Source organism: Nerophis ophidion, linkage group LG04, assembly GCF_033978795.1.
Source record: "Nerophis ophidion isolate RoL-2023_Sa linkage group LG04, RoL_Noph_v1.0, whole genome shotgun sequence".
Lineage (NCBI taxonomy): Eukaryota > Metazoa > Chordata > Actinopteri > Syngnathiformes > Syngnathidae > Nerophis > Nerophis ophidion.
Window position 1 is genome coordinate 83,096,019 of NC_084614.1, and position 21,920 is coordinate 83,117,938.

Sequence of the window (21,920 nt, forward strand, 5' to 3'; positions counted from 1 at the left end):
CACTGGCTTGTTGTCGTTCACGTCCAAGACCTGCAGAACCAGGACAAGAGTAACTCATTGTGGGTTTTGTTTGAGAAGGACCTCCCCCAGCATGAGCTGGGGACTCTTAGAGAGGACCAGACCTTAACCAGGACCAGACTTCAAAGGGAACCAGAACTCAACGAGGACCAGACCTCAAAGGGGACCTGAACTCAACGAGCACCAGACCTTGACAAGGACCAGACCTCGACGAGAACCAGGCCTCCACAAGGACCAGACCTCAACGAGAACCAGACTTAAACAGGGACCAGACCTCAACAAGGACCAGGCCTCGACGAGGACCAGGCCTCAAAGGGGACCAGACTTCAACGAGACTTCAAGGATCAGGCCTCAAAGGAGACCAGGCCTTGGCAAGGAACAGACAAAATATGTGGCTATTTCAGCTAAAAATTTAGCTATTTTAGCTAAAAAAAAATTATTTCAGCTAAAAATGTAGCTATCAGCTACAAATGTATCTGTTTTAGCTAAATATGTTGCTATTTTAGCTAAAACCCCTCCAGCTATTTTAGCTAAATATGCGGCTATTTCGGCTAAAGATGTGGCTATTTCAGCTAAAAATGGAGCTATTTTAGCTAAAATTGATCTAAAATGTATGTATTTTAGCTAAAAATGGAGCTATTTCAGCTAAAAATGTTGCTATTTCAGCTAAAAAATGTTGCTATTTCAGCTAAAATTTAGCTATTTTGGCAAAATATTAAACTATTTCAGCTAATTCCAGCTAAAAAAATGTAGTTATTTTATTCGAATGTAGCTAGCAGCTAAATATGTAACTATTTTAGCTAAATATCTGGCTATTTCAGCTAAATATCTGGCTATTTCAGCTATAAATGTAGCTATTCCAGCTAAAAATGTAGCTATTTCAATTTTTTTTTTGCTATTTCAGCTAAAAATGTATCTATATTAGCTAAATATGTAGCTATTTCAGCTAAATGTGTGGCTATTTCAGTTTAAAAAAATGCTGTCAGCAAAAAACTTAGCTATTATAGCTAAAACTGTAGCTATTTCAGCTAAAAATGATGCTCTTTCAGCTAAAAATATAGTTATCAGCTAAAAATCAGCTATTTTGGCAACACATGTAGCTATTTCAGTTAAAAAATAGCTGTTTTAGCTAAACAAACTATTTCAGCTATTTCCATCTAAAACAAATGTATTTCAGCAAAATATGTAGCCTTTTTAACTAAATATGTAGCTATTTCAGCTAAAAATCTGGCTATCAGCTAAATATGTAGCTATTTTAACTAAATATGTAGCTATTTCACCTGAAAATTTTGCTATTTTAGCTAAATATGAGGCTACTTTAGCTAAATATCTGGCTATATCAGCTAAAACAAATTTGCTATTTCAACTAAAAATGTTGCTATTCCAGCAAAAATTTTTGCTATTTTGGCAAAATATGAAGCTATTTCAGCTAATTTCCGCAAAAAAATTTAGTTATTTCAGCTAAATATGTAGCTTTTTTAACCAAATATGTAGCTATTTCAGCAAAAAAAATGTGCTACTTTAGCTAAAAATGTTGCTGTTTCAGCTAAATATCTGGCTGTTTCAGCTAAATGTCTGGCTATTTCAGAAAAAAAAAAAATGTTATTTCAGCTAAATGTGGTATTTCGGCTAAAAATTTAGCTATTTTGGCAACATATGTAGCTATTACAGCTAAAAATTTAGCTCTTTTAGCTAAACATGAAACAATTTCAGCTAATTCCAGCTAAAAATGTAGCTATCAGCTAAATAGGTAGCTATTTTAACTAAGTATGTAGCTGTTACAGCTAAAAAATGTAGTTATTTTAGCTAAATATGCGGCTATTTCAGCTAAATATCTGGCTATTTCGGGTGTAATTGTCTCTATTTCGGCTAAAAATATAGCTATCATCTAAAAATGTAGGTATTTCAGAATTTTTTTTTAGCTATTTCAACTAAAAATGTTATTTTAGCTAAACATGTAGCTATTTTAGTTATGTGGCTATTTCAGCTAAAAATTTAGCTATTTCAGCTAAAAATGTAGCTATTCCAGCTAAAAAATTAGCTATTTCAGTTAAAACATTTTGCTCTTTCAGCTAAAAATCTTGCTATTTTGGCAAAATATGTAATTATTTCAGCTAAAATTGTAGCTATCAGCTAAATAGGTAGCTATTTTAACTAAGTATGTAGCTGTTACAGCTAAAAAATGTAGCTATTTTAGCTAAATATGCGGCTATTTCAGCTAAATATCTGGCTATTTCAGGTGTAATTGTCTCTATTTTGGCTAAAAATATAGCTATCATCTAAAAATGTAGGTATTTCAGAATTTTTTTTTAGCTATTTCAACTAAAAAATGTTGTTATTTTAGCTAAACATGTAGCTATTTTAGTTATGTGGCTATTTCAGCTAAAAATGTAGCTATTTCAGCAAAAAATGTAGCTATTCCAGCTAAAAAATTAGCTATTTCAGTTAAAACATTTTGCTCTTTCAGCTAAAAATCTTGCTATTTTGGCAAAATATGTAATTATTTCAGCTAAAATTGTAGCTATCAGCTAAATAGGTAGCTATTTTAACTAAGTATGTAGCTGTTACAGCTAAAAAATGTAGCTATTTTAGCTAAATATGCGGCTATTTCAGCTAAATATCTGGCTATTTCAGGTGTAATTGTCTCTATTTCGGCTAAAAATATAGCTATCATCTAAAAATGTAGGTATTTCAGAATTTTTTTTTAGCTATTTCAACTAAAAAATGTTATTTTAGCTAAACATGTAGCTATTTTAGTTATGTGGCTATTTCAGCTAAAAATGTAGCTATTTCAGCTAAAAATATAGCTATTCCAGCTAAAAAATTAGCTATTTCAGTTAAATCATTTTGCTCTTTCAGCTAAAAATCTTGCTATTTTGGCAAAATATGTAATTATTTCAGCTAAAATTGTAGCTATCAGCTAAATAGGTAGCTATTTTAACTAAGTATGTAGCTGTTACAGCTAAAAAATGTAGCTATTTTAGCTAAATATGCGGCTATTTCAGCTAAATATCTGGCTATTTCAGGTGTAATTGTCTCTATTTCGGCTAAAAATATAGCTATCATCTAAAAATGTAGGTATTTCAGAATTTTTTTTTAGCTATTTCAACTAAAAAATGTTATTTTAGCTAAACATGTAGCTATTTTAGTTATGTGGCTATTTCAGCTAAAAATGTAGCTATTTCAGCAAAAAATGTAGCTATTCCAGCTAAAAAATTAGCTATTTCAGTTAAAACATTTTGCTCTTTCAGCTAAAAATCTTGCTATTTTGGCAAAATATGTAATTATTTCAGCTAAAATTGTAGCTATCAGCTAAATAGGTAGCTATTTTAACTAAGTATGTAGCTGTTACAGCTAAAAAATGTAGCTATTTTAGCTAAATATGCGGCTATTTCAGCTAAATATCTGGCTATTTCAGGTGTAATTGTCTCTATTTCGGCTAAAAATATAGCTATCATCTAAAAATGTAGGTATTTCAGAATTTTTTTTTAGCTATTTCAACTAAAAAATGTTATTTTAGCTAAACATGTAGCTATTTTAGTTATGTGGCTATTTCAGCTAAAAATGTAGCTATTTCAGCTAAAAATATAGCTATTCCAGCTAAAAAATTAGCTATTTCAGTTAAATCATTTTGCTCTTTCAGCTAAAAATCTTGCTATTTTGGCAAAATATGTAATTATTTCAGCTAAAATTGTAGCTATCAGCTAAATAGGTAGCTATTTTAACTAAGTATGTAGCTGTTACAGCTAAAAAATGTAGCTATTTTAGCTAAATATGCGGCTTTTTCAGCTAAGTATCTGGCTATTTCAGGTGTAATTGTCTCTATTTCGGCTAAAAATATAGCTATCATCTAAAAATGTAGGTATTTCAGATTTTTTTTTTAGCTATTTCAACTAAAAAATGTTATTTTAGCTAAACATGTAGCTATTTTAGTTATGTGGCTATTTCAGCTAAAAATTTAGCTATTTCAGCAAAAAAATTAGCTATTTCAGTTAAAACATTTTGCTCTTTCAGCTAAAAATCTTGCTATTTTGGCAAAATATGTAATTTTTTCAGCTAAAATTGTAGCTCTTTTAAGCTAAAAATCTAACTATTTCGGCATATTTACTGTGATGCATCGTTCTAATCAAATAAAGTTTTTGGATAAAGATCTGATCCAGAGACCAGGACCTCTTTAGTCTGCGGCGTTGGAGAAGGAAAAAGGAGGTTTTGACCGACCTTGACCTCCAGGTCCACACTGGCGATGGACTCGATGAGGTCTCTCCTGGTGGCGGCGGCCACTTTGAAGCGGTAAATGCCGATCTGTTCGTAGTCCAAGGGCTTGACCAGGCGGATCAGGCCGGTGTCGCCCTCCACCAGGAAGGTGCCCCCGTGGTTGCTGTCCGGCGTCTCCCCACCGACGGCGGCGAAGGATCCGGTCTGCCCGAGGCCCATGTAGACTGAGCCCAGCGCCGTCCCCACCGCCGTGTCCTCTGGGATGGTGAAGGAGTACTGCGGCTGGCTGAAAGACGGGATGTAGGCGTCCGGCGGAACCACGTGGATGAAAGCCGACACCAGCGAGTGTTTGGCCGGCGAGCCGCAGTCTGTGGCTTTGACGAAGAAGGACAACACCGTCCCCTGCAGGTGGTCCATGGTACTCTTGGTCATCATCCAGCCGCTGTCGGACTCCACCTGGACGCACAATGGGGACCACGTGTTCAGGACCGTCAAGTCCGGCTCGCAGATAACTCCCGGCCCACTCGCCTCCAGAACGTCCACCAGGGACAAGCGTGCCTCGCTGTAGAGGGAGTAGACGATCCTCCCGTTGGCGCCGCCATCCGGGTCGCTGGCCTGGATTTGTGTGACCAGGGAACCTTTGCCGGCGTTGGCTTTGACGCTCATGCGGTACTCCACCGCCCTGAACCGAGGCGCGTTGTCGTTCTCGTCGGCCAGGACCACTCGCACCGTGCAGAAGGAAGCACGTCCTGGAAAGAACCGGCAGGGAGGTCAGTTCGATACCCACCCCCGGGTGGGCGCGACACCCACCTCCGAGTGTGTACGATAAGAGGTGTGTACAGTACGCACCTCTGGGTGTGTACGATATGCACTTTCCGGTGTGTACGATACACACCCCCAGGTGTGTACGATACGCACTTTCGGGTGTGTACGATACAGGTGTGTACAGCAATACACTTCTAGGTGTGTACGATGATACACTATCAGGTGTCATACAGTTTGTGGGAAAAAAAAAAAAGGAAATTTCTGAAAAAAAAATTTGAGTTGGTGAAACATTTCTGTTTGTGTATATTTCTTTGAGTCCGTTGAAAAAAGATTGACTTTGAAAAACATGTTTTTGAGTTTGTGAAACTTTTTTTGTGTTTGTGAAACATTTTTGAGTTGGTGAAATCTTTTTTGGAGTTTGTGAAACATTTTTTTGAGTTTTAAACAGTTTTTTGTGTTTGTGAAACATTTTTGAGTGTGTGAAACTTTTTGGGGGGGTTTGTGAAACTTTTTTGAGTTGGTGAAATCTTTTTTTGAGTTTGAAACAGTTTTTTGAGGTTGTGAAACATTTTTGTGTTTGTAAAACATTTTTGAGTTTGTGAAATGTTTTTTTTGTTTTCAACTTTTTTTGAGTTTGTGAAACATTTTTGAGTTTGTGAAACATTTGACTTTGTAAAACATTTTTTGGAGTTTGAAACATTTGTTTCTGTTTCTGAAACTGTTTTTGGACTTTTTTGTTTGTGGAACATTTTTGTGTTTGTGAAACATTTTTGAGTTTGAAAAATTTTGTTTTCAACATTTTTTTGAGTTTGTGAAACATTTTTTTGAGTTTGTGAAACATTTTTTCGAGTTTGAAACATTTTTTCGAGTTTGTGAAACATTTTTTCGAGTTTTGGAAACATTTTTTCGAGTTTTGGAAACATTTTTTCGAGTTTTGGAAACATTTTTTCGAGTTTGTGAAACTTTTTGAGGTTGTGTAACTTTTTTTGAGTTTGTGCAACATTTTTTGGAGTTTGTGCAACATTTTTTTTTTTTAATAAGTGATATAAATGTTTATGGCTTTGTGCAACATTTTTTTTTACAAAGTAAAATAAATTGTAGAATTTGAAAAAAATGTTTAGTTTGTGAAACATTTTTTGAGTCCATGAATCATTTTTTTGAGTTTGTGAAACATTTTTTCGAGTTTGTGAAACATTTTTTCGAGTTTTGGAAACATTTTTTCGAGTTTTGGAAACATTTTTTCGAGTTTGTGAAACTTTTTGAGGTTGTGTAACTTTTTTTTGAGTTTGTGCAACATTTTTTTGAGTTTGTGCAACATTTTTTTTTTTAATAAGTGATATAAATGTTTATGGCTTTGTGCAACATTTTTTTTTACAAAGTAAAATATATTGTAGAATTTGAAAAAAATGTTTAGTTTGTGAAACATTTTTCAGAGTTTGTGAAACTTTTTTTTTTTGAGTCTGTGAAACAGTTTTGAGTTTATGAAACTTTTTTGAATCTGTAAAACATTTTTCTGAGTTTGTGAAACATTTTTTGAGTTTTAAAAAATGTCAAGTTTGTGAAGCATTTTTTCAAGTCTGTGAAACATTTCTTTCGACTCTGTGAAACATTTTTTTGAGGTTGTGAAATATTTTTTTAGAGTTTTAAACTTTTTTTGAGTTCGTGCAAACATTTTTAGTTTGTGGAAAAAAAGTGACTTTGTGAAACATTTTTTTGAGCTTGTGAAACATTTTTTAAGTCCGTGAAAAAATTATTTTAGTTTGTGAACATTTTTTTAGAATTTTAAAAAATGTTTAGAATTTGTGAAACAGTTTTTTGAGTTTGTGAAAGCACATTTTTTTTGTTTTTCAAAATTATTTTGGAGTTTTGTGCAATATTTTTTTTTATTTTGTGAAAATAAATGTAAATGTTTAGAGTTTGTAAAAATTAATTTTGAGTTTGTGAAACATTTTTTTGAGTTTGTGAAACATTTTTTCGAGTTTGTGAAACATTTTTTCGAGTTTGTGAAACATTTTTTCGAGTTTTGGAAACATTTTTTCGAGTTTGTGAAACTTTTTTTTGAGTTTGTGCAACATTTTTTTGAGTTTGTGCAACATTTTTTTTTTTAATAAGTGATATAAATTTTTATGGCTTTGTGCAACATTTTTTTTTATAAAGTAAAATAAATTGTAGAATTAGAAAAAAATGTTTAGTTTGTGAAACATTTTTTGAGTCCATGAATCATTTTTTTGAGTTTGTGAAACATTTTTCAGAGTTTGTGAAACTTTTTTTTTTTTGAGTCTGTGAAACAGTTTTGAATTTATGAAACTTTTTTGAATCTGTAAAACATTTTTCTGAGTTTGTGAAACATTTTTTGAGTTTTAAAAAATGTCAAGTTTGTGAAGCATTTTTTCAAGACTGTGAAACATTTCTTTCGACTCTGTGAAACATTTTTTTGAGGTTGTGAAATATTTTTTTTAGAGTTTTAAACTTTTTTTGAGTTCGTGCAAACATTTTTAGTTTGTGAAAAAAAGGTGAGCTTGTGAAACATTTTTTAAGTCCGTGAAAAAATTATTTTAGTTTGTGAACATTTTTTTAGAATTTTAAGAAATGTTTAGAATTTGTGAAACAGTTTTTTGAGTTTGTGAAAGCACATTTTTTTTGTTTTTCAAAATTATTTTGGAGTTTTGTGCAATATTTTTTTTTTATTTTGTGAAAATAAATGTAAATGTTTAGAGTTTGTAAAAATTAATTTTGAGTTTGTGAAACATTTTTTCGAGTTTGTGAAACATTTTTTCGAGTTTGTGAAACTTTTTGAGGTTGTGTAACTTTTTTTTGAGTTTGTGCAACATTTTTTTGAGTTTGTGCAACATTTTTTTGTAATAAGTGATATAAATGTTTATGGCTTTGTGCAACATTTTTTTTTACAAAGTAAAATAAATTGTAGAATTTGAAAAAAATGTTTAGTTTGTGAAACATTTTTTGAGTCCATGAATCATTTTTTTGAGTTTGTGAAACATTTTTCAGAGTTTGTGAAACTTTTTTTTTTTTGAGTCTGTGAAACAGTTTTGAATTTATGAAACTTTTTTGAATCTGTAAAACATTTTTCTGAGTTTGTGAAACATTTTTTGAGTTTTAAAAAAATGTCAAGTTTGTGAAGCATTTTTTCAAGTCTGTGAAACATTTCTTTCGACTCTGTGAAACATTTTTTTGAGGTTGTGAAATATTATTTTAGAGTTTTAAACTTTTTTTGAGTTCGTGCAAACATTTTTAGTTTGTGGAAAAAAAGTGAGTTTGTGAAACATTTTTTTGAGCTTGTGAAACATTTTTTAAGTCCGTGAAAAAATTATTTTAGTTTGTGAACATTTTTTTAGAATTTTAAAAAATGTTTAGAATTTGTGAAACAGTTTTTTGAGTTTGTGAAAGCACATTTTTTTTGTTTTTCAAAATTATTTTGGAGTTTTGTGCAATATTTTTTTTTTATTTTGTGAAAATAAATGTAAATGTTTAGAGTTTGTAAAAATTAATTTTGAGTTTGAGAAACATTTTTTTGAGTTTGTGAAACATTTTTTCGAGTTTGTGAAACATTTTTTCGAGTTTTGGAAACATTTTTTTGAGTTTGTGCAACATTTTTTTGAGTTTGTGCAACATTCTTTTTTTTAATAAGTGATATAAATGTTTATGGCTTTGTGCAACATTTTTTTTTACAAAGTAAAATAAATTGTAGAATTTGAAAAAAATGTTTAGTTTGTGAAACATTTTTTGAGTCCATGAATCATTTTTTTGAGTTTGTGAAACATTTTTCAGAGTTTGTGAAACTTTTTTTTTTTTTAGTCTGTGAAACAGTTTTGAGTTTATGAAACTTTTTTGAATCTGTAAAACATTTTTGAGTTTGTGAAACATTTTTTGAGTTTTAAAAAATGTCAAGTTTGTGAAGCATTTTTTCAAGTCTGTGAAACATTTCTTTCGACTCTTTGAAACATTTTTTTGAGGTTGTGAAATATTTTTTTAGAGTTTTAAACTTTTTTTGAGTTCGTGCAAACATTTTTAGTTTGTGGAAAAAAAGTGAGTTTGTGAAACATTTTTTTGAGCTTGTGAAACATTTTTTAAGTCCGTGAAAAAATTATTTTAGTTTGTGAACATTTTTTTAGAATTTTAAAAAATGTTTAGAATTTGTGAAACAGTTTTTTGAGTTTGTGAAAGCACATTTTTTTTTGTTTTTCAAAATTTTTTGGGAGTTTTGTGCAATATTTTTATTTTATTTTGTGAAAATAGATGTAGAATTAAAAACAAATGTTTAGAGTTTGTAAAAATTAATTTTGAGTTTGTGAAAACACATTTTTGGGAGTTTGTCAAACATTTTTTTTGGAGTTTGGGCAGTAATTTCACTCCAAACAAGTCCTTGTGATGAATGACCATTAATTCTGAGTTAACTCCAGCCAAGATGCAGGAAATGGCGACAGAAGACAAGTTTGGACTACCTCCACCGTCCAGCGCCATGACGGTCAGCACCATGTCCTTGTTCTCAGGGTCCTCCCGGTCCAGTTTCAGGGCAGTGGAAATGAGACCGTCGGCGTCGACCACGAAGCGACTTTTCCCAAAGTCGTTGACAAAGGAGTACGTGATCTGGCCGAACAGCCCCGAGTCCTCGTCCGTGGCTCGGACCTGCAGGAGCGGGGGTGCACTTTCAGAAAGGGCCCGTCGGGATCAAGGGGGCACGATTACACACACACCTGGATGACCTTTGACCTCGGCGGGGCGTTCTCGCGGACCTCTGCCAAGTAGAACCTCTGGCTGAAGACCGGACTGTAGAGGTTGGCTCCCAGGACACGGACCACTACCTGGAAATTACATCATCTGCGTTTTTATGTCGGTCATCTTTTTTTTTTTTTTGGTAGATTTAGCAGATACTATATATGCCCCTCCCCCTTTTTTCCCTCCGACAGTACATCTCCTTTCTTTTTAACATTTTTTCTCGGAAATCCAGGTTTTGTCTTTCTTTTCCTGGCGTCTTCCCGGTCTTGCTATGTTTGTTTTGCCTACTGGAGTCTCCCGTCCGCCACACTCTTTGAAGGAGCGCCACAAGTTTCATGTTGCGTCATTCAATCAAGTAACGCGGCAGACGTGAAGACCACAGAAAATATATCTGATTTTTTTTTATCTGAAAAATTGGATATTTTTATCTATTTATGAATTTTTATCTCATAATTATGACTATCTCATGTTTTTAATTTTTCTTATCTCATTTAAAATTTGGATGTCATTATTTAGATTTTTTTGAAAACTCAAACTTATTACTAAATTATCTCATAATAATCGCACTTTTTTTTTTTATCTCAAAAATTTTATATTTTAATCTAATAAATATGACTTTTTATCTCATAATTAAATTTTTTTAATCTTATTTAAATTTCAAAATTTTGATTTTTTTTTTAAACTCACTTTTTGTCCCCTATTTTAAAATGTTCATTCTAATAATTGTGATTATTTTTTTATCTCAAAAATTTGATATTTTAATTTATGACTTTTTATTTTATAAATATGACTATCTCATGATTTCAATTTTTCTTATCTCATTTAAATTTTGAATTTGTTTTTTTTTTGCCTACTGGAGTCTCCCGTCCGCCACAATCTTTGAAGGAGCGCCACAAGTTTCATGTTGCGTCATTCAATCAAGTAACGCGGCAGACGTGAAGACCACAGAAAATATATCTGATTTTTTTTTATCTGAAAAATTTGATATTTTTATCTATTTATGAAATTTTATCTCATAATTATGACTATCTCATGTTTTTAATTTTTCTTATCTAATTTAATATTTGGATTTCATTATTTAGATTTTTTTCTGAAAACTCTACATTACTAAATTATCTCATAATTATTCTTATCGCAAAATTCTATATTTTATTCTAATAACTATGACTTTTTATCTCATAATATACATTCTTTTATTTAAATTTCAAAATTTAGATTTTTTTTTGGGGAAAACTCACTTTTTGTCCCCTATTTTAAAATGTTCATTATCAAAATTATGATTATTTTTCTCTCAAAAATTTGATATTATAATCCATGACTTTCTATTTCATAAATATGACTATCTCATGATTTAAATTTGTCTTATCTCATTTAAATTTTGAATTTGTTTTTTTTTTGCCTACTGGAGTCTCCCGTCCGCCACAAGCTTTGAAGGAGCGCCACAAGTTTCATGTTGCGTCATTCAATCAAGTAACGCGGCAGACGTGAAGACGACAAAAAATAGATCAGATTTTTTTTATTTATTAAAAAAATGTATATTTTAATTATTTATTATGACTTTTTATCTCATAATTATGATTATCTCATGATTTCAATTTTTCTAATCTCATTTAAAATTTGGATGTCATTATTTAGATTTTTTTGAAAACTCTAAATTATTACTAAATTATCTCATAATTCTCTATAACTCTGTACACTGCTGCTGGAATTTAAATTTAAATTTTCCTGGAAGAACTCTCCTGAAGGAATCAATAAAGTACTATCTATCCATCTATCTATCTATCTAATTATTCTTAAAGCAAAAATTATTTTTAATCTCAAAATTTAGACATTTTAATCTAATAATTATGACTTTTTATCTCATAGTATAATTTATTTTATTTGAATTTCAAAATGTTAATTTTTTTGTTTGTTTTTTAAACTCACTTTTTGTCCCCTATTTTAAAATGTTCATTCTCTAAATTATGATTATTTTCATGTCAAAAATTGGATATTCTAATCCATGACTATCTCATGATTTAAATTTTTATTAACTCATTTAAATTTTGAATTTGTTTGTTTTGCCGTCCGTCCACCACAATCTTTGAAGGAGCGCCACAAGTTTCATGTTGCGTCATTCAATCAAGTAACGCGGCAGACGTGAAGACCACAGAAAATATATATTTATTTAATCTAAAAAAATTTGATATTTTTATCTATTTATTATGACTTTTTAATCTCATAATTATGACTATCTCATGATTAAAATGTTTGTCATTTAAAATTTGGATATCGTTAGTTGGATTTTTTTGGAAAACTAAATTATTAAAATTTTTACTTTTTGTTTTATAATGATGACAGTCTCTTATAATCATGACTTTTTATGTTATGTTGACTTTCTCATCTCATCCAGTCAACTTTTTATCTCATAATTATGACCTTTTATCTCATGATATACATTTTTTTTGTTTTTTAAATTTCAAAATGTGGATTTTAATTTATTTTTTGAATGCACACTTTTTCTACCCTATTTTAAATTTTTAATCCTCATAATTATTTTTTTTTACTCTCAAAAAATTTGATATTTTTATCTAATAATTATGACCTTTTATCTCATGATATACATTTTTTTATCTTATTTAAATTTCAAAATTTGGATTTTATTTTATTTTTTGAATGCACACTTTGTATACCCTATTTTTAATCCTCATAATTATGATTTTTTTTAATCTCAAAATGTTGATATTTTAATCTAATAACTGACCTTTTATCTCATGGTATAAATGTTTTATCTTATTTAAATTTCAAAATTTGGATTTTCTTTTCTTTTTGAATGTGCACTTTTTATACCCTATTTTTAATTTTCATAATTATGATTTTTTTAAATCTCAAAAATTTTAATATAATAATTATGACCTTTTATCTCATGATATACATTTTTTGTCTTTAAATTTCAAAATTTGGATTTTTTAAAAACTCACTTTTTATCCCCTATATTTTTAATGCTTATGATTTTTTTGTATCTACATTTTTTTATATTTTAATCTAATAATTATGACTTTTTATGTCATAATTATGAGTATCTGATTTCAATTTTTCTTATCTCATTTAAAATTTGGATTTCGTTATTTGGATATTTTGAAAACTCTAAATTAAGACTGTATCTCTTAATTTTGTCGTTTTTAATCTCATAATTATTCTTATTGCATAATTTTGACTTTTTGTTTTATAATGATGACAGTCTCTTATAATCATGACTTCATATGTTATTATGTTGACTTTCTCATCTCATCCAGTCAACTTTTTATCTCATAATTATGAACTTTTATCTCATGATATACATTTTTTATCTTATCGAAATTTAAAAAAAAATGTTTTCATTTTTTTCATTTTATCCCCTATTTAATATTTTTAATCCTCATTGGTTTTTTTATCTAAAAAATGTGATATTTTAATATGATAATTTTTTATCTCATTTAAATGTCAAAATTTTGATTTTTTTTTTTTATGCGCAAATTTTATCCCATAATTTTTTTTCATTCTCATAATTTTGATTATTTTTTTAATCTAAAATAATTCAATATTTTTATTTAATAATAATGACTATCTCATGATTTCAAGTTTTATCTCATTTAAAATTTGGATTTCATTATTTAGATTTTTTTGGGAAAACTAAATTAAGATTATATCTTAATTTTGTCCTTTTTAATCCCATAATTATTCTTATCGCATAATTTTGATGTATAGTTTTATAATGATGACAGTCTCTTATAATCCTGACTTTTTAAGTTCTCATGTTGACTTTCTCATCTCATCTCAACTTTTTATCTCATAATTATGAACATTTTATCTCATGATATACATTTTTTATCTTATCTAAATTTCTAATTTTCTATTTTCACTTTTTTGAATGCGCACATTTTATCCCCCTATTTTTAATTCTCATAATTATGATTTTTTTTTATCTCAAAAATGTGATATTTTAATCAAATAATCAAGACTTTTTATCTCATAATTTACATTTTTTATCTTATCTAAATTTCTAATTTTCTATTTTCACTTTTTTGAATGCGCACATTTTATCCCCCTATTTTTAATTCTCATAATTATGATTTTTTTTTATCTCAAAAATGTGATATTTTAATCAAATAATCAAGACTTTTTATCTCATAATTTACATTTTTTATCTTATTTAAATTTCCAACTTTAGAAATTTTTTTTGAATGCGCACTTTTTATCCCCTATTTTTAATTTTTAACTCTCATAATTTAGATTTTTTTTTCATCCAAAAAAATTCTATATTTTTATCTAATAATTATGACTATATCATGATTTAAATTTTTCGTATCTCATTAAAAATTTGGATTTCATTATTTACATTTTTTTGAAAACTAAATTAAGGATATCTCTTAATTATTTTTATCGCATAATTTTGACTTTTTATTTTATCATGTTGACTTTTTTATCTCATAATTAGGATTTTATCTCATGAAGTCAATTTTCTGTCTCATAATTTCAAATTCCTATTTCAACATTTTAATTTTCATCCCACAATCTCGATGTTCTTATCTCATAATTTAGATATTTTTTTAATCTGGATTTTTAGACTTTTTATCTCGTAATTTCTTTTTTTTTCTTTTTAGGGGTGTCCAGACTACGACCAACGAGACGTCACAAGTTCAACATCAAATTCATCTTCTATACCAGGCGGCGTCTGAACGCCACACACTTGCTGCCATCTGGTGGACATTGTGAGTAAACAAACCTTTAAAGTACTTTGAAGTAACAGCACAGCATTTACTTGTAAGACCCGATCCAAAAAAAACCCTCATACTTCCCAACTCGTATTCATATTTAACATTTTTTAATACAAAAGGCGACACGGATGCCGCGTGACCTTTTACGGGCCCGCAGGCGTCACCGAGTCGTCTTATTATTCCGCAAGTGTCCACCTTCCGCGTTGGCAATTAAAAAAAAGCCGACTCTGCAGAGCGCCGCTCCGAGACGGAACGTTCCACTTGGCAGCCGGTGCTGCCAGTAAATCTTACGTGACGTGGACACGCGTTGACCTCTGACTCCGAGCTGCATGTCCGCTAATAAAGAGAACCCCCCCCCCCCCCCCTCAACCCCAACCCGCCCGCCATCACCTGCGCCGTGTTGGTGAAGACGCCGTCTGACACGGAGACGTTGAGCTGATGGAAGAGCTTCATGCCTTGTCGTCTCTTGTTAGACAAACGCAGCACGCCAGACTCCGCCTCCATGCTGAACGCCATCCTCTCGTTCCCGGACAGGATGCTGTACCTAAAGGAGGGGGGGAGGGGGGAGGGGGAGTCAGAGCTGTGATGTCTGCTTAGCAACCAATATGGCTTCTTCCATCCAGGATCAATTCTCATAGCAATATATATTTTGCTAGTTCGGTCAATTATTAGGGACGGAATGTCTCTTTGGGACAGAGGACCATATTGTGTTTCTAAGGTTTTATTATTATTATACCGCCGCCTCTTTGAGCTGTAATTTGCCCTCCTTAACATGCTTCAAAACTCACCAAATTTAACACACACATCAGGACTGGTGAAAATTGCGATCTAATCAAAAACCCAAAACTCCAAATTGTGCTCTAGCGCCCCCTAGGAATAAAACACAGACAAAACGGCTTGTAACTTGCGTTAGGAATGCCGTAGAGACATGAGACAAAAACATCTATGTAGGTCTGACTTAGACCTAGATTTCATACTCTGACATCCTTCAGCAAAAATCAACAGGTAGTTGGCAAAAACCCCTTTAAAACAAAAGTTTCCTAAAAAATGTAATTTTTGCTTCTTTGAGCTGTAATTTGACCCCCTTAAAATGCTTCAAAACTCACCAAATTCTACACACACATCAGGACTGGTGAAAATTGCGATCTAATCAAAAAACCAAAACTCCAAATTGTGCTCTAGCGCCCCCTAGGAATAAAACACAGACAAAACTGCTTGTAACTTGCGTTAGGAATGCCGTAGAGACATGAAACAAAAACCTCTATGTAGGTCTGACTTAGACCTACATTTCACACACTGACACCCTTCAGCAAAAATCAACAGGTAGTTGGCAAAAATCCCTTCAAAACAAAAGTTTCCTAAAAAAATTTAATTTTTGCTTCTTTGAGCTGTAATTTGACCCCCTTAAAATGCTTCAAAACTCACCAAATTTAACAAACACATCAGGACTGGCGAAAATTACGATCTAATCAAAAACCCAAAACTCAAAATTTGCGCTCTAGCGCCCCCTAGGAAAAAACACGGACAAAACTGCTTGTAACTTGCGTTAGGAATGTTGTACAGACATGAAACAAAAACCTCTATGTAGGTCTGACTTAGACCTAGATTTCATACACTGACCTCCTTCAGCAAAAATCAACAGGTAGTTGGCAAAAACCCCTTCAAAACAAAAGTTTCCTAAAAAAATGTAATTTTTGCTTCTTTGAGCTGTAATTTGACCCCCTTAAAATGCTTCAAACCCACCAAATTTAACAAACACATCAGGACTGGTGAAAATTGCGATCTAATCAAAAACCCAAAACTCCAAATTGCGCTCTAGCGCCCCCTAGGAATAAAACACAGACAAAACTGCTTGTAACTTGCGTTAGGAATTCCGTAGAGACATGAAACAAAAACCTCTATGTAGGTCTGACTTAGACCTACATTTCACACACTGACACCCTTCAGCAAAAATCAACAGGTAGTTGGCAAAAAACCCTTCAAAACAAAAGTTTCCTAAAAAAATTTAATTTTTGCTTCTTTGAGCTGTAATTTGACCCCCTTAAAATGCTTCAAACTCACCAAATTTAACAAACACATCAGGACTGGCGAAAATTACGATCTAATCAAAAACCCCAAACTCAAAATTTGCGCTCTAGCGCCCCCTAGGAAAAAACACAGACAAAACTGCTTGTAACTTCCGTTAGGAATGTCGTAGAGACATGAAACAAAAACCTCTATGTAGGTCTGACTTAGACCTAGATTTCATACACTGACCTCCTTCAGCAAAAATCAACAGGTAGTTGGCAAAAACCCCTTCAACACAAAAGTTTCCTAAAAAATGTAATTTTTGCTTCTTTGAGCTGTAATTTGACCCCCTTAACATGCTTCAAAACTCACCAAATTTAACAAACACATCAGGACTGGCGAAAATTGCGATTTAATAAAAAACCAAGCCCCAACACTCAAAATTGCGCTCTGGCGCCGCCTAGGAAAAACACAGACAAAACTGCTTGTAACTTCCTTTAGGAATGTTGTAGAGACATGAAACAAAATATTTTATGTAGGTCTGACTTAGACCTAGATTTCATTCATTGGCAAAATCAACAGAAAGTTGGCAATTACCCCTTCAAAACAAAAGTTTTGTAAAAACCTGTCACCTTTTTTCAAACATTATCTCCTCTGAGCGCGTTTGTTGTGTCGGCTTCAAACTCGCACAGGAAAGAGATTGAACTCTTCTGATTAAAAGTTGCCCAAAGAGTTTTTTTAACTGCTCCGGTTTTGATTTTACGAGCCTTCAAAGAACTGCTGCGCTGATGCTGCTGGACCTTGTTATCTAATCCATCTGGACTGGGCTGGACTTTCACAATATTATGTTAGATCCACTATGGACTGGACTCTCACTATTATATTAGATCCACTATGGACTGGACTCACACTATTATGTTAGATCCACTATGGACTGGACTCTCACTATTATGTTAAATCCACTATGGACTGGACTTTCACTATCATGTTAGATCCACTATGGACTGGACTCTCACACTATTATGTTAGATCCACTATGGACTGGACTCTCACTATTATGTTAAATCCACTATGGACTGGACTCTCACTATTATTTTAGATCCACTATGGACTGGACTCTCACTATTATGTTAGATCCACTATGGACTGGACTTTCACTATTATGTTAGATCCACTATGGACTGGCCTCACACTATTATGTTAGATCCACTATGGACTGGACTCTCACACTATTATGCTAGATCCACTATGGACTGGACTCTCACTATTATGTTAGATCCACTATGGACTGGACTTTCACTATTATGTTAGATCCACTATGGACTGGACTTTCACTATTATGTTAGATCCACTATGGACTCGACTTTCACACTATTATGTTAGATCCACTATGGACTGGACTCTCACTATTATGTTGGATCCACTATGGACTGGACTCTCACTATTATGTTAGATCCACTATGGACTGGCCTCACACTATTATGTTAGATCCACTATGGACTGGACTTTCACAATATTATGTTAGATCCACTATGGACTGGACTCTCACTATTATGCTAGATCCACTATGGACTGGACTCTCACTATTATGTTAGATCCACTATGGACTGGACTCTCACTATTATGCTAGATCCACTATGGACTGGACTCTCACTATTATGTTAGATCCACTATGGACTGGACTCTCACTATTATGCTAGATCCACTATGGACTGGACTCTCACTATTATGTTAGATCCACTATGGACTGGACTCTCACTATCATGTTAGATCCACTATGGACTGGACTCTCACTATTATGCTAGATCCACTATGGACTGGACTCTCACTATTATGTTAGATCCACTATGGACTGGACTTTCACTATTATGCTAGATCCACTATGGACTGGACTTTCACTATTTTGTTAGATCCACTATGGACTGGACTCTCATTATTATGCTAGATCCACTATGGACTGGACTTTCACTATTATGCTAGATCCACTATGGACTGGACTTTCACTATTATGTTAGATCCACTATGGACTGGACTCTCACTATTGTGTTAGATCCACTATGGACTGGACTTTCACAATATTATTTCAGACCCACTCGACGTCCATTGCATCCACTCTCCCCTTGAAGTGGGGGGTTACGCACATCTGTGGTCCTCTCCAAGGTTTCTCATAGTCATTCTCTTTGACGTCCCACTGGGTTGTGAGTTTTTCCTTGCCCTTATGCAGGCACTGAACCTTGGATGTGGTTGTGGCTTGTGCAGCCCTTTGAGACACTTGTGATTCAGGGCTATATAAATAAACACTGATTGATTGATTAATCGCTACCTGGCTTAATTGCCACCATAGATAGCAGCCTATCCATTTTTTTTAAATCCACCACGCCCCCTGCAGTACATCTGCGGACCCCTAGGGTTGAGAACTCCTCACCTCAGCTTCTGGGCGTCGCCCATGTCGGCGTCCGAGGCCTGGACGCAGGTCACAAAGTGTCCCCGGGGGGCCAGCTCGCTGACGAACGCCTCGTAGAGCGACTGGCCGAAGTTGGGCGGGTTGTCGTTGGTGTCGGAGACCGCCACCGCCACGCTGACGTCGCTGCTGAGGGCGGGGTCGCCGCTGTCCGTCGCCCTGACGATGAAGTTGAAGCGCTGCGCCAGCTCGTAGTCCACCAGGCGCGCCGTGAACACCAGGCCGCCGTCCCGTTCCATGTGGAAGTAGTCCGTGCTGTTGTTGAGGTCCGGTACGATCTGGTAGCTCACTGCCGAGTTCTTGTCGGAGTCCTGGTCCTGAGCGGACACCTGCCGTGAAGGAAGTTCTGCATCTCAGCAGGGATGGCAGGCCCACAACAACTCACCGTTCCATTCAGAACCATTATTTCATTATGTTGGATGCAAATTGTGATTAAAAACTAGAGATGTCCGAAAATGTCGGACTGCCGCCCCCGATAAATGCTTTAAAAATGTAATATTGGAAATGATCTGTATCGCTTTTAAGAAAGTAAAACGCGGCTGTATGGAGCGGAACACAGACGTAGGGAGAAGTACAGAGCGCCAATAAACCTTAGAGGCCTACAGAAATGAGATGTTCTTATTTAAACGGGGATAGCAGCTCCATTCTATGTGTCATACTTCATCATTTTCGCGATATTGCCATATTTTTGCTGAAAGGATTTAGTAGAGAACACCGACAGTAAAGTTCCCAACTTTTGGTCTCTAATAAAAAAGCCTTGCCTGTACCGGAAGTAGCAAACGATGTGCGCGTGACGTCACGGGTTGTGGAGCTGCTCACATCCTCACATTGTTTACAATCATGGCCACCAACAGCGAGAGCGATTCGGACCGAGAAAGCGACAAATTCCCCATTGATTTGAGCGAGGATGAAAGATTTGTGGATGAGGAAAGTGAGAGTGAAGGACCAGTGGGAGTGATTCAGTGGTTATTAGACACATTTACTAGGATAATTCTGGAAAATCCCTTATCTGCTTATTGTGTTACTAGTGTTTTAGTGAGATTATATAGTCGTACTGGATCACTGGATCGGTTCGCAGCCGAGTGTGAAGCGACCGGAATGAGAATCAGCACCTCCAAGTCCGAGTCCATGGTTCTCGCCCGGAAAAGGGTGGAGTGCCATCTCCGGGTTGGGGAGGAGACCCTGCCCCAAGTGGAGGAGTTCAAGTACCTCGGAGTCTTGTTCACGAGTGAGGGAGGAGTGGATCGTGAGATCGACAGGCGGCGTCTTCAGTAATGCGGACGTTGTATCGATCCGTTGTGGTGAAGAAGGAGCTGAGCCGGAAGGCAAAGCTCTCAATTTACCGGTCGATCTACATTCCCACCCTCACTTATGGTCATGAGCTTTGGGTCATGACCGAAAGGATAAGATCACGGGTACAAGCGGCCCAAATGAGTTTCCAGGTCTCTCCCTTAGAGATAGGGTGAGAAGCTCTGCCATCCGGGAGGAACTCAACGTAAAGCTGCTGCTCCTCCACATGGAGAGGAGCCAGATGAGGTGGTTCGGGCATCTGGTCAGGATGCCACCCGAGGGAGGTGTTTAGGGCACGTCCAACCGGTAGGAAGACCCAGGACACGTTGGGAAGACTATGTCTCCCGGCTGGCCTGGGAACGCCTCGGGATCCCCCGGGAAGAGCTAGACGAAGTGGCTGGGGAGAGGGAAGTCTGGGTTTCCCTGCTTAGGCTGTTGCCCCCGCGACCCGACCTCGGATAAGCGGAAGAAGATGGATGGATGGATGGTATATAAACTATCAGACTGTGTGGTCGCTAGTAGTGGGTTTCAGTAGGCCGTTAGAAATAATGTGCAATGGTCAAAAACGCTTGAAAAATGTGGACGGTGAAAACTTTCCAGGAAGAGGTGAAAATATGGCTAAGGAAAACCATGAATTCCTGGAAACTTGAGTTGATTGTCCAAGGTGAGTGGAGTGTGTGGATGCTTCTAATCAGTTGAGAAATGTTGATATTGTGCAAGTTAGAAAAATGGCCCATTCCTTTTCCATGGGAAAAATTACAGGGAATTCTGGGGTGGTTTTTACCCTCCATAACAAGTTGAATGTTGTCACTGTTGGTTGAATAGTTGAAGACTGTCTCTCTTGGGGGCGAAGGAACCAAAACGCTTTCACTTTTCGGACAGTGATCATTTCCCTGCTTCATGATCATGAATATAATGAACAGAATTCCGTCGTCCAGACAGTTTAATTAAGTCGTCTAAGAGTTGTCTTGTGCAAATGTTGCGACAGCGGTCGCGTATTTTCAAAAGGTCGAGAGCTTTTCCCGGAGAAATATCAAGCTCCACTCATGAATAACGCGGCGGCTGATACGGTAACGCCAGAGCCGCATGCTAAACACGCACCTGCAAGACGCTGGTTCCAATCATGGCGTTCTCAGCCAGCACGGCCGAGTACGAGGGCTTCTGGAACAACGGCGGGTTGTCGTTGACGTCGAGCACGACGACGTCCACGTCCACCTCGGACTTGGCCCCCGTCAGTGTGTCGGTGGCCCTGGCGGTGAGGCGGTAGTACTGCGTGGTCTCGTAGTCCAGAGGGTAGAGCACGCTGATGACGCCCGTGTCGAAGCCGATGTCGAACTGGAGCGAAGGGTCGCCGCCTGCGAGGGTGAAGATGATGCCTTGGCCGGTGGGGCTGGTGGCGTTGACGCTCAGGAGCGAGGTCGACACGGCGATGTCCTCCGGGACCGTGACGCCGTAGAAGGGCTTGTCGAACACTGGCATGGCTTTATTGAGCACCGTGATTGGAAGCTCCACCTCGCTGGACAGGGAGGGGGCGCCACCATCCGCAGCCACGATGACCACCTTGTACTCTGCATTCGACAAGTCCGCTTCAAACACCCTCTTTAACATCAGCTCACCTGTCACAGGATTCACCTGTAGGGTAGATACATAAATGATCTAATGTACCTTTTTAAAAGGACACTGCTGAAGAAGAA

General features: G+C 35.1%; 1 protein-coding gene and 1 long non-coding RNA gene across 3 annotated transcripts in view; one reads left to right on the forward strand and one right to left on the reverse strand.

The window, feature by feature from the left end:
* LOC133552059 (protocadherin Fat 3-like) overlaps nucleotides 1-21,920 on the reverse strand; it is a 193,085-nt gene that overhangs the window by 81,797 nt on the left and 89,368 nt on the right. Inside the window, exons 21-27 of the mRNA XM_061899369.1 lie at nucleotides 21,328-21,858; nucleotides 18,901-19,265; nucleotides 14,859-15,012; nucleotides 9,711-9,818; nucleotides 9,459-9,642; nucleotides 4,237-4,982; nucleotides 1-30 (exon numbers count right to left, since the gene is read on the reverse strand). The exon at nucleotides 1-30 is cut by the window's left edge and continues 105 nt beyond it. Of these exons, the coding sequence (XP_061755353.1) occupies nucleotides 1-30; nucleotides 4,237-4,982; nucleotides 9,459-9,642; nucleotides 9,711-9,818; nucleotides 14,859-15,012; nucleotides 18,901-19,265; nucleotides 21,328-21,858 (2,118 nt within the window). The remainder of the gene's footprint in view (nucleotides 31-4,236; nucleotides 4,983-9,458; nucleotides 9,643-9,710; nucleotides 9,819-14,858; nucleotides 15,013-18,900; nucleotides 19,266-21,327; nucleotides 21,859-21,920) is intronic.
* LOC133552060 (uncharacterized) overlaps nucleotides 1-21,920 on the forward strand; it is a 118,306-nt gene that overhangs the window by 11,546 nt on the left and 84,840 nt on the right. For both annotated transcript variants that reach the window (XR_009806608.1, XR_009806609.1), the window contains exon 2: nucleotides 14,355-14,462. This is a non-coding gene — a long non-coding RNA (uncharacterized LOC133552060). The remainder of the gene's footprint in view (nucleotides 1-14,354; nucleotides 14,463-21,920) is intronic.